The 12615-nt window shown below is 45.6% G+C and overlaps 1 protein-coding gene across 6 annotated transcripts in view; it reads left to right on the top strand.

Annotated features, from left to right (window-relative positions):
- sorbs3 (sorbin and SH3 domain containing 3) overlaps positions 1-12530 on the top strand; it is a 79006-nt gene extending 66476 nt beyond the window's left edge. For all 6 annotated transcript variants that reach the window (XM_059641208.1, XM_048523106.2, XM_048523101.2 and 3 more), the window contains 5 exons: positions 3023-4270; positions 9191-9291; positions 9629-9735; positions 9836-12279; positions 12385-12530. In XM_059641208.1, coding sequence (XP_059497191.1) covers positions 3023-4270; positions 9191-9291; positions 9629-9735; positions 9836-9897 — 1518 coding nt within the window. In that variant the 3' untranslated portion in view covers positions 9898-12279; positions 12385-12530. The remainder of the gene's footprint in view (positions 1-3022; positions 4271-9190; positions 9292-9628; positions 9736-9835; positions 12280-12384) is intronic.
- Positions 12531-12615: the final 85 nt, after the last annotated feature.

Genomic DNA, 12615 nt, shown 5'->3' with positions numbered 1-12615 from the left:
TGACACTGACATTCCTTGGCATATTTTTCTCTTTGCTGCTCTCATGTGCCTTCAGCTCATCGACAGACAATATCTCCCTGATGATACAGAAAGTTGTGCTTGCTTGAGACAGGACAAAGTTGTGTCAAGTTGTCATCCATGAGCTGCTTAACACTGACAATCCCACGCTGAGGAACATTTTCAGCACTAACGGATAAATTCTGTCACATGTGGAAAGGGATTTACTTCAACCACCAACATCAGGAAGATCAATGTCACAGTCCATTCTTTCATCGCATCAATACTGACAAAGTGCCTTCTCAGTTCTTCAGCTCCCAGCAATCTGTCACCTGATGCTGAAATCAACAAATGTACCACAAAAGCTGCAGTGCTACATCTGAGCTGACTAATAGCAACTTGATCAAGAGCACCACACTGTGAGTCTACGAAACGCCTATCCTCAGTTCACTCCTACAGTAGTGAGGCCTGGGAACCATATGTTTGGTAGGAGAAAAGAACAAAGAAAATTACAGGACAGGAACAGGCCCCTCAGCCCTCCAAGTCTGTGTCGATCGATCGAGATCCTCTGTCTAAACCTGTCATCTATTTTCTAAGGGTCTGTACCCCTTTGCTCCCTGCCCATCCGTGTATCTGTCCAGATACATCTTAAAAGACACTATCGTGTCTGCATCTACCATCTCCACTGGCAACACGTTCCTGGCACCCACCACCCTCTGTGTAAAGAACTTTCCACGCATATCTCCCTTAAACTTTCTTCCTCTCACCTTGAACTCATGACCCCTAGTAATTGAATCCCCTACTCTGGGAAAAAGCTTTTTGCTATACACCCTGTCTATACCCCTCATGATTTTATAGATCTCAATCAGGTCCTCCCTCAATCTCCGTCTTTCTAATGAAAATAATCCTAATCTACTCAACCTCTCTTCATAGCTAGCACCCTCCATACCAGGCAACATCCTGGTGAACCTCCTCTGCACCCTCTCCAAAGCATCCACATCCTTTTGGTAATGTGGCGACTAGAACTGCACACAGTACTCCAAATGTGGCCGAACCAAAGTCTTATACAACTGCAACATGACCTGCCAACTCTTGTACTCAATACCCCGTCCAATGAAGGAAAGCATGCCGTATGCCTTCTTGACCACCCTATTGACCCGTGTTGTCACCTTCAGGGAACAATGGACCCGAACACCCCTATCTCTCTATTCATCAATTTTCCCCAAGACTTGTCCATTTATTGTATAATTTGCTCGTGAATTAGATCTTCCAAAATGCATCACCTCACATTTGCCTGGATTGAACGCCATCTGCCATTTAACTGCCCAACTCTCCAATCTATCTATATTCTGCTGTAATCTCTGACAGTCCCCTTCACTGTCTGCTACTCCACCAATCTTAGTGTCATCAGCAAAAGGATGAGCTGTTTCCACCTTCTGTGTCTCAGAAACCCTTGGCCTGTCTTAGCCAGACAAGATCACTGACATAAGCTAAGCCAATAAGATCTATAGTGGTTGGGACCCATTCACTGTATACTAGCTGGTTTTTCTTATAGTGAGCTGACCATTGGGTCCCACCATCTTGGCAGCCAGACCTCTGGCTCAAGGACACCTGCAAGCAAGGACATTGACACTGCCAACTGAGGGTCAGGGGAAGGGGTAAGCAGAAACAGAAACAGAAAGTTGGCTGAGCAGGGGCCCTGAAAAAACAGGCTTGCCAATCACACCCACTGTTGTCTTCCACAGCAAATATCCCAGAGATTTCTGTGTGAATGTGAGTCATACACGGCGATGCTTAACACAAGGCTGTCCAGAACATGGAAAGCATCACTTTAGGAGAGCTTTGTTCAGGACGGAAGTGAGCCAAGGACAAGGGCAAAACTCTGCACAGCCTGGGCCTGGCCTTTGAATACTGGGCTGGAAAGGAATTGATGCAGATGTGCAGGGCCTGGTGAGAAATTTGGTTGAGGAGAAAGTTGGAAAGTTCAAAAAGTTGACCTGCGACTGTAGTTCGAGCCTGGACGGTAACCACATTGACAGAGTGATCCATGTTGAGGAATCATATTTAACTAGTGTTAGCAGAATGTCCATCTTATTGCAGGCATCATTAATATAGACAGCACTGTCACAACATATTCAGCCGAACTGATTCCTCCCAGTGTCTCTGCTCTAAACGAGTACATCCCTGTCTCTTCCCCCAATAGATTTCTTTGTGACTCACTTGTATTTCTGTTTTGAGTCTCCATCTCTCCACAAGATCCTTTTCTACTTCCCTTTAATCCTTTCAACATCTTTTCATAAATTTCAAGACACCTATCAAATAATCCCAGTTTCTGAAGATTAAAGTGAATTCTAGTTTGAGGATTGTCCATGTTTCTGGATGCAACCGATCACAGCATCTTGTAGGATCATCAACAATTACAATGGCAAATGTACATACTACCTTTAATTTTGTAAAACTACCCAACTTCCCAGGAGCAGTTATCAAGGAAAGGTTTTGGCACTAAGTCACATCAGGGTATTTCAGGACAGATGTATAAGAGTTTCATCAAAGTGGTTGGTTTTATGGAGTCTGTTAAAGGTGAGGAGGGAAATAGAGGTGTGGAGAGTTTTAGGAACCAGGCAGCTGAAGTCATGACGCTGAGGATAGAGCAATGGAAACTGGGAATATGCAAGAAGCCACACTTCATAAAGCTATAGAGATCCTTGAAAGTTACAGAGCTGAAGGAGAATCCAGAGATGGTAAGCGATGAGCAATTTGAAAACAGGGATGAGAATTTTCAAGTGGAGGTATTGCTTAACTGCAAGGCAATCCAAGTTATTGAACCCGGGGCTATTGGATAATGGAATTAATAGAGGCCAGAATACATGAGGCCATCCAAATGACCAATAGAATTGTCAGCTATGGCGGTGATAACCATGTGGATGAGGGAGTGTACAGCAAATGAGCGGAGTTGGCGTTGGAGTTGGGCAATATTTCACCCCAGTCAAGAACTCCTCATCTGATTATTTGTTTTGTGTGTCAGGGTGAAATAATCTCATTGATGCGAAGAGTCGATGACAATTGGTTCGAGGGAAGAATAACAGGCACCAGCCGGCAAGGAATCTTTCCAGCCAATTACGTACAAATAGTGAAAAGTCCTAAAGTCAAAAATGCCATTGGCTCAGTCCCAATCTCCCAAAGTCAGCAGACCCCCTGTAGTCCACCAATCTCACCAATGCAGCAACATTGCAATATTTCACCAAGCCCCTCAACCCTATCTCGTGACAACACCTTAGCATCTCTCCCAGCCCAGCAATACCTGAAAACCTCCCCCGACCCTCTCCCAAAAACCCAACCATTTCCCAACAGCTCACCATCTCTCCCCGCCCAGCAATACCTGAAAACTTCCCTTGACCCTCTCCCAAAAACCCAACCATTTCCCAACAGCTCAACATCTCTCCCAGCCCAGCAATACCTGAAAACCTCCCCTGAACCTCTCCCAAAAACCCAACCATTTCCCAACAGCTCAGCATCTCTCCCAGCCCAGCAATACCTGAAAACCTCTCCTGAACCTCTCCCAAAAACCCAACCATTTCCCATCAGCTCAGCATCCCTCCCAGCCCAGCAATACCTGAAAACCTCCCCCGACCCTCTCTCAAAAACCCAACCATTTCCCATCAGCTCAGCATCTCTCCCAGCCCAGCAATACCTGAAAACTTCCCCTGACCCTCTCCCAAAAACCCAACCATTTCCCAACAGCTCACCATCTCTCCCAGCCCAGCAATACCTGAAAACCTTCCCTGAACCTCTCCCAAAAACCCAACTATTTCCCATCAGCTCAGCATCTTTCCCAGTCCAGCAATACCTGGAAACCTCCTCTACCACCATTACCCAGCAATATCTGAACACTTCACTAACTCTACCAACCCAGCATTACCCCACTACTTCACCCACTCCTGTAACCCAGCATTACCCCAATACTTCTTCAACTCTGCCAGCCCAGTATTATTCCCCCACCTCATCCATCTCTGCAAAAATGGAGGGCACAGCTTCGTTGACCAAACGACCAGCCAATCACTACTCCGTACCAATGCCAACCACCAGACAGCAGACAGTTGTAGCATCGAACACCAATCAGCACGCAGTGCCAGATTTGTCAACCAGTCAGCATGGAGGTGGTCCTGTTGACCCTCTCTCCTGGCAGCTCCAGTCATCACCTCGTCAGCTGGCAGTAGGCTCAGGAACCATGGCAACTGCATCTTCTAACCTGCAACCAGTGCTTTCTGCCCAGGTGAGGAATTGCAACAACTTGAGTTGTGTTATCATCCTAGTCTCTGTAAAGTTGGAGAAATTAGATCTGGTTTGATAAGTTTTACTTCTGCTTTTTGTTTATAGACCCTGAATGCCTTCACAAGAGGCTGCCAATGTACTTTAAGTAAAAAAAGTAATGTTAATTATATGAAAAAGTAAAAGAAAACACCAACTAAATTACATAATACAAGAACTGTTTGAAAAGCTGTTATAAATAATTTTTCAACACTTTTACAGTGAACAGCTATCTTACAGAATATTCAAACCTTGGTGTAGTGTTATCATTTCTCCACTTTAATATTCCTTGTCCCATTGGTGTGTTGTTTCCAGAACTTCCTTCTCACTATCTTCTATGCACATTCAGAGCAAACACATAGGCTTTTCATACCCTCAGCTTCAACAGTTTTCAGTTTCTGGACTGCTTTCCCTTAAAACTCTGAGGGGTTTACGCCACCCCCTGACCTTGATGGAGACAGCTGAACTGAAACCACCTTTTTGCTTTGAGTGAATCTCCTCGCACTGCTTGACCAGAATTGTTCTATCTGTTTCTGCTGGGCTCTTGTCACTGGATAAGAGCAGTTCGTTTATTGTAAAAGACCTTAAAGTAAGGGAACACTTAGGAGGGAGCGATTGTAATATGATAGAGTTCAGTCTGCAGTTTGAAAGAGAGAAAGCAAAATCGGTTGTAATGGTGTTACAGTTAAATAAAGGTAATTACAGGGGCATGAGAGAGGAATTGACAAAAATCAACTGGAAGTAGAGCCTAGCGGGGATGACAGTAGAGCAACAATGGCAGGAGTTTCTGGGTGTAATTGAGGACACAGTACAGAGGTTCATCCCAAAGAAAAGAAAGATTATTCGGGGTAGGATTAGACAGCCACGGCTGACAATGGAAGTCAGGAAATATATCAAAGAAAAAGAGACAGCCTATAAAGTGGCCAAGAGCACTGGGAAATCAGAAGATTGGGAAGGCTACAAAAACAAACAGAGGATAACAAAGAGAGCAGTTAGGAAGGAGAGGATCTAATGTGAAGGTAGGCTAGCTAGTAATATTAGAAATGATATTGAAAGTAACTTTTACTACATAAGAAACAAACGAGAGGCAAAAGTAGATATTGGGCCGCTCCAAATTGATGCTGGAAGGCTAGTGATGGGAGATAAGGGAATAGCTGAAGAACTTAATAAGTACTTTGCGTCAGTCTTCACAGTGGAAGACATGAGTAGTATGCCAACAATTAGGGAGAGTCGGGGGCAGAGTTGAGCATGGTAGGCATTACAAAAGAGAAAGTGCTAGAAAAGCTAAAAGGTCTAAAAATTGATAAATCCCCTGGCCCCGATGGGGCTCCATCCTAGAGTTCTGAGGGAGGTGGCTGAGGAAATAGCAGAGGCTTTGGTCGTGATCTTTCAAAAGTCACTGGAGTCTGAGAAAGTCCCAGATGATTGGAAAATGGCTGTTGTAACCCCCTTGTTTAAGAAAGGATCAAGGCAAAAGATGGAAAATTATGGCCGATTAGCCTAACTTCGGTTGTTGGCAAAATTCTAGAATCCATTGTCAAGGATGAGATTTCTAAATTCCTGGAAGTGCAGAGTCAGATTAGAACAAGTCAGCATGGATTTAGTAAGGGGAGGTCGTGCCTGACAAACCTGTTAGAATTCTTTGAAGAGGTAACAAGTAGGTTAGACCAGGGAAACCCAGTAGATGTTATCTATCTAGACTTCCAAAAGGCCTTTGATAAGGTGTCTCACGGGAGGCTGCTGAGCAAGGTGAGGGCCCATGGTGTTCGAGGTGAGCTACTGGCTTGGATTGAGGATTGGCTGTCTGACAGAGGGAGAGAGTTGGGATGAAAGGCTCTTTTTCAGAATGGCAACCGGTGACATGTGGTGTCCCGCAGGGTTCAGTGTTGGGGCCGCAGCTGTTCACCTTATATATTAATGATCTGGACGAAGGGACTGGGGGCATTCTGGCGAAGTTTGCCAATAATACGAGGATAGGTGGACATGCAGGTAGTACTGAGGAGGTGGGGAAGCTGCAGAAAGATCTAGACAGTTTAGGAGAGTGGCCCAGGAAATGGCTGATGAAATTCAATGTGAGTAAATGTGAGGTTTTGCACTTTGGAAAAAATAATACAGGCATGGACTATTTTCTAAATGGTGAGAAAATTCGTAAAGCAGAAGTACAAAGGGATCTGGGAGTGTTGGTCCGGGATTCTCTAAAGGTTAACTTGCAGGTAGAGTCCGTGATTAAGAAAGCGAATGTAATGTTGTCGTTTATCTCAAGAGGGTTGGAATATAAAAGCAGCGATGTGCTTCTGAGGCTTTATAAAGTTCTAGTTAGGCCCCATTTAGAATACTGTGTCCAATTTTGGGCCCCACACCTCAGGAAGAACATACTAGCCCCGGAACGTGTCCAGCAGATATTCACATGGATGATCCCTGGAATGGTATGTTTAATGTATGATGAACAGCTAAGGATCCTGGGATTGTACTCATTAGAGTTTAGAAGGTTGAGGGGAGATCTAATAGAAACTTACAAGATAATGTATGGCTTAGAAGGGGTGGACGCTAGGAAGTTGTTTCTGTTAGGCGGGGAGACTAGGACCTGTGGGCACAGCCTTAAAATTAGAGGGAGTAAATTTGAAACTGAAATGAGAGGACATTTCTTCAGCCAGAGAGTGGTGGGCTTGTGGAATTCATTGCCATGGAGTGCAGTGGAGGCTGGGACGTTAGATGCCTTCAAGGCAGAGATTGACAAATTCTTGATCTCGCAAGGAATCAAGGGCTACGGGGAGAGTGCAGGGAAGTGGAGTTGAAATGCCCATCAGCCATGATTTAAATGGTGGAGTGGACTTGATGGGTCGAATGACCTTACTTCCACTCCTATGTCTTATGGTCTTGACCTTTTTATTCTCTCATACACTGAACTACTCACCTCAGGCTCTATCCAAGACTGTAAACCCTCACAAAATATATATATCCACAAACTTCAGACATCTCATAACAAATATAAAATGAAATCATGGCTACTTAATGGCCTTCTTAATACACGCGATATAGACATACAAGTCAAATTAAAGCTACACATCATTTCTCTACTTTAGAACCCAAATTTCCACATATTTATGGTTCTTAATCACAATTGATACAAAGCCTTCATGTTGCAAGATGTCCCAAGGAGCATTCTAAAACAAAATACAAATTTTAGCCATTCAAAGCGATTATGAGGAACAGATGACTAAACCCTCAGTGAAATGGGTCAGTTTTAAGGAGTGTCTTTAAAAGCAGAAAGCAAGGTAGAGAAGTACAGGGAGGGAATCCCAGAGCTTGAAGGTGAGGGAACTGAAGGCGCAGCGAGCAATGGGGTGTGATTCAGTTTAGGATTGCACCGGAAGCCACTGTTCGAGGAGTGCTTGTTGTGCTGGAGGAGATGACAGTCCTGAGAAGAAATGTACGAAATAGATTTGAATCCACTCTGGAATGTTCCATGAAAAGCCAGAATTGAAGTTGAAGGACCTTCCAAATAATTTTCTATTTCAGAGAGGGGATAAACACGTTTCTTCCCAGGGAGAAAGCTGGACTGACCAAACTTTTACCATCTTATTTCCAACATCTACAAACTGGACTGCCCTTGCTGAATTCTTTCAGCCTGTTCCAGCCCCCACTGAGCTTCTTTTCTCATCTCAACGTTTCCCTCCTTGTCCAGTCTCTCCCCAGTTATGTCTGTGATTTTTCTGACATTTTGTGGCGGTTCCACAGTTTGTAGCTTACTGATCCTAGCCACGTCCTCTGCAATCCCCACACTTCGCGCCCCCCCCCCCCCAACCTCAGTTCCTGCCGAGCCCAACTGCCACGTTCCCCACCACGACCCTCTATCAGGATGGCCTGAAGGTTCTCCACTTCTTCCAAAAGAGTTTGAAGAGTCTCTATCCGGCGCCACCCTCCTTCACCTGGCCGAGCTTGTTCTCATTCTAAACAACTTCTCCTTTACATGATCTCACTTCTCTCTGAGTTGAAGGTACTGCCATAGGTATCCGCATGGCTCCCAGTTGTATCTTTGTGGGGAATGTGGAACATTCCTTGTTCTAATCATACTCGAGCTCCCATCCCAACTCTTTCTCTGGTATTTCAATGATGTCATCAATGCTGCTTGCTACTGTCATCTGGAATTAGAAAAAAAGTCAGCTTTTGCTTCCAATTTACTTCCTTTCCTCAGATTCACCTGGTTTGTCTTTCACTTGTCTTTTCCTCGACTTCTCTGTTTCTGGAGATAGACTGACCACTAATATTAACTGCAAACCCATTGACCCGCAATGTACCTTGAATATCCTTCCTCACACACTGTTCCCTGTAAGGACACTATTCTATTCACCCAGGTTCTCTGTCTCTGTCTGTTCCAATGATGCCTGCTTCAACAAGGGCATCTCCAACATGTCTTTCTTTTCTCTCAACCAAGTATTCCCGCCTGCCACAACTGATAGAGCCCTCACCGTGTCTCAACAATTTTCCACACTTCTACCCTCACTCTTTCCCCTCCCTCCCACACTGCCAGTGTTCACAATCAGAGGATCACCTACTGCCATTTCTGCCACTCCAGCAAAATGACACCATCAAACACACCTTCCAACCCCTCCCTTTTCAGCATTCTGCAGGGACGTCTGCGTGAACTTCACTGGTAAACTTCAGTGTCATTTCCAGAGCACAGGGTCAGACTGCTGAAGGATAGCTCAGAGTGGCAGCACGTGGTTCCATGGGGAGTCTCTGTGCCTTGACTGATTTGGCCCTGGTTGGGTCCAAATGCTGTACTCCGTATTCCCCCACAGGCACTCAGGTGGAGTCAGGACATCATTGACCCTACTGCTACTCAAACTCAACTCTTTCTCCTCTGTTGATTGGACCATTTCAGGTGCATGCTAACCCCAGACTGCAGTCTCACAGAATTCCCACAAAGGTTGTAGGATACCAGATGGGAAATACCGGAACTGGGATTGCTGAAAGCTGGAGTCCGTGAGTAACTCTAACCCATTCACTCCGCCTTTGGGGAGTGGGATCAGATGGCATCAGAGGGAATAACAAGGGTATCATACCTGGTAAGGTCTGCATCAGCGTTCGAGGTGTAGATTGGGATGAAAATCCAATCCCACTGTCTGGGGGGAGGGGCCGGATCTCATTCCAAGAGCCCAGGCTGGGGCACTGTTCTCCACTCTGTTAGCAGGGATTATATAGATGGGCTGATCCTGAAGGAGTGACAGTTCTCTGAGGATGGAGGAGCTGGGCATGGGATTTCTCTGGGAGAAGAGGTGCTGAGCTGATATGGTGTGACTGAATTGTCTCTGTGTCACAGTTACCGGGCACTGTATAACTACCGTCCAGTGAATGCCGATGAGCTGGAACTGATGGAAGGTGACCTTGTCGATGTGATGGAGAAATGCGACGATGGCTGGTTTGTAGGTAAATTCTGTGCTCCCACATGTCAACATTCCAAGTTTATTGAGCCTGGCACCACAGCAGAATCAGACCATTCACTTGGCCATTCTGTCTCCCCTTGCAGGTACATCTCGTCGGACCAACCACTTCGGAACATTCCCTGGGAACTATGTGCGACCAGCATAATCTTCCTTACCAACAACAGAATCTTCATGACAGTCATCCAGGCCTGAATACACTCTCTCTCTGCCTCTTTGTCTTTCCTTCACTCTCACTCTGTCTTTCCTTGCTGTGTCACTTCCTCTGTCAGTCTCTTTCCCTTTAGCTTTCTGTCTCTCTTCCTCTTTCTCTGTCTGTCTCTCTCTCCTTCTGTGTCTCTCTCCAACACTCTGTCTCTTTCTCTTTCTGTCTGTATCTCTGTCTCTCCCTCCCTTTCTCTCTGTCTGTCTGTGTCTCTCTCCCTCTCTCACCATCTCCCCTACTCCTCTCTCTGTCTCTCTCAATCTCTCTCTCTCCCTCATCCTCTCTGTCTCTCTCTCGCTCTCTCTGTCCATCTGTCTCTGTCTCTCTCTCTCTCTGTCTGTCTGTCTGACTCACTGCTTCTTACTCTCTCTCTATCTCTATCTCTCTCTCTCTCTCTCTCTCTCTCTGTGTTTGTCGCTTTTAAATCAGGTAATCATCCCCCTGAGACTTGAAACTGTTGTCCAACTGTGTGGACCTAAACCGGAACCAGATCTAAAGGAGCTGGATGGGACCTCCCAGATCCAATTGGAAGTGGGGCTCAGGACCAGGGTGGAGAGTCGGGGAGTGGTGCAGTGATTCAGAAAGAATTACACCTCTCCAACTGGAGTAACTGTGCTGCGAGCGGGGTGCTGCAGAGTGTCCAGAGTGCAGGATCACCCTTCTGTTGCTCACCCTGGGATCATCCATAATGGGAATGGATGGTTACATGGGGATCCCCTCACGCAGTGAGACGTTACCAATCAGAGTCAATACTCTGGTACAGCACACATCCAGTCAACTCCATCAGGTTCTCCTGGACCTTCAGCAAAGGTTAGAAACCATGCTGCATTTTGGATGGAGGACATTCTGAACAGCCACAGAGCCGAACTTAGCTGAGTCCAGACAGAGAGCCCCAGGCCGTGAAAGACCCAGACCGTGGAAGTCTAGACTATGTGAGTCCAGACTTGGGAAGCTGAGGTCAGCCCAGGCTGTGGGCTCTTTAGAAAGGGATGACACAGTCAGGCTGATAGGGATGTAGAGGAGCCATTGAGTGACCATGCAGATTCAAACAGCAAGATGCTGAGCAGACACTGCTGGAACACTGGCACAGGATGATCCCAGGCCATAGGAGCAGCTGGCTGTCTGTGTGAGAAACGTTCCAGGCTGTAGTTTTTGGAAGGGGTCTGGCTGCTGAGCTTTTAGTTGTCTCTGACTGTGTCTGAGCTGGTTCATGAGTTTTGTGCTGTGGCTGACTTGCAGAATTGACTGCTAGAGCCTCATAATTCTAGGAATGTGCTTAACTTGGTCTTTCATCTGTGTTGCTCTGTACCCATCATATATTTGTATAAACCTTCTATTCTTTCCAATAAAACAAAAGATATCCAGATTCAGAAAGTCTTTCCTTTCGGGTGTAAGTTAATGGAAATTCCCATTCTATACAGGCTCACTACCTCAGCATGTAGCATGCAGAAACTTGCAGTTACCTCCCAAAGCTCCTTTTCACAGAGTGACCCAGCTCAACATTCCTCCCAGTATGATATGATCCATCAAAGTCCAACAGAGTCATAGAAGGAGAGGTCAGGGGACCTAGTGAGAGCTTGCTTACATTGGGCTGCTTTAAAGACTGTCCTGAGGGAGGAGGATGTTTAAGTTTTCAATCCCTGATTTACTAATCTCTGTAGTGCTGCCATTTGAACCTGTGTCCCACAATGTTAACATTAACATTGTCCTCGGAAATTATTGGTCCAGGCCATTAGCACCATCCCAACATTTAAACCAACTGTTGAACCTGTTTCCACTACCTTTTCAAGTAGTGTGTAGCAAAAAAAAACTATTTTGATCAGCACGGACCAGTTTGGGCCAAAGGTTCTGTTTCCGTGCTGTAGGACTCTGATTCTATGGACTCACTGCATTTTTAAAAATATATTCTTCCCATCTCCCCTCCATTTCTGGTCAAAAATAAAACTCCTGTCAGCTCTGATGAAGAGTCATCTAGACTCGAGATGTTAGCTTGCTGTCTCTCCATGGACGCTGCTTGACCTGCTATGATTTCCAGCATTTTTTGTTTTCACTTCAGCCACAACTAACTGTTTCTTCCAAATTACCTTACACCAAACATTCGATCTCCTCTCAGCTTCTGTGCCGGATGAAGAACGGTGTCAGCTTGTCCAAGTAGCAGAAGTCAGTCTCCTCACAACTTCTCCACAGTCTTGATATTCCCACCTCAAATGTGGTGCCCAGAATTCAATACAATACACCAGGGAAACCTAACCAGTGACAGACAGCTTCCTTGCTTTGGTTAACAGCCACTTCGATTTGTTGTCAGCTTCAAAGATTTGTACACAGGTAGGCCCAAATTTCTCTTGTTCCTGCACCCCCTTTAGAATTGTACCTTTTCACTGATGTTGACTTTCGCTTATAGTTTTAACTCAATACCTCTGACTTGAACAGGGAGAGAGGGAGAGAGAGGCAAGAATAATCCCAAAGTGTGTCTGCTGCCATAATGCAGAGAAGACCGTGGAACAGGTAGAGGATTGGGTTAGAAGTCTCTGTGCTGGATCCCCTGTAGGATCTCAGGCTGTAAGAACTGACAGGATTGGTGAGTTACTCTTGACTGTCTGCGTTTGTGTGTGTGTGTGGCTCATGGGGTCATTGTCCTGTATCCGACTCTGTGACCCTGAG

The sequence above is a fragment of the Stegostoma tigrinum genome, chromosome 40 (genome assembly GCF_030684315.1).
Source record: "Stegostoma tigrinum isolate sSteTig4 chromosome 40, sSteTig4.hap1, whole genome shotgun sequence".
NCBI classification, from domain to species: Eukaryota; Metazoa; Chordata; class Chondrichthyes; order Orectolobiformes; family Stegostomatidae; genus Stegostoma; species Stegostoma tigrinum.
Note: the sequence above shows the minus strand (reverse complement) of the source record. Positions and strands in the feature narration are given on the sequence as shown.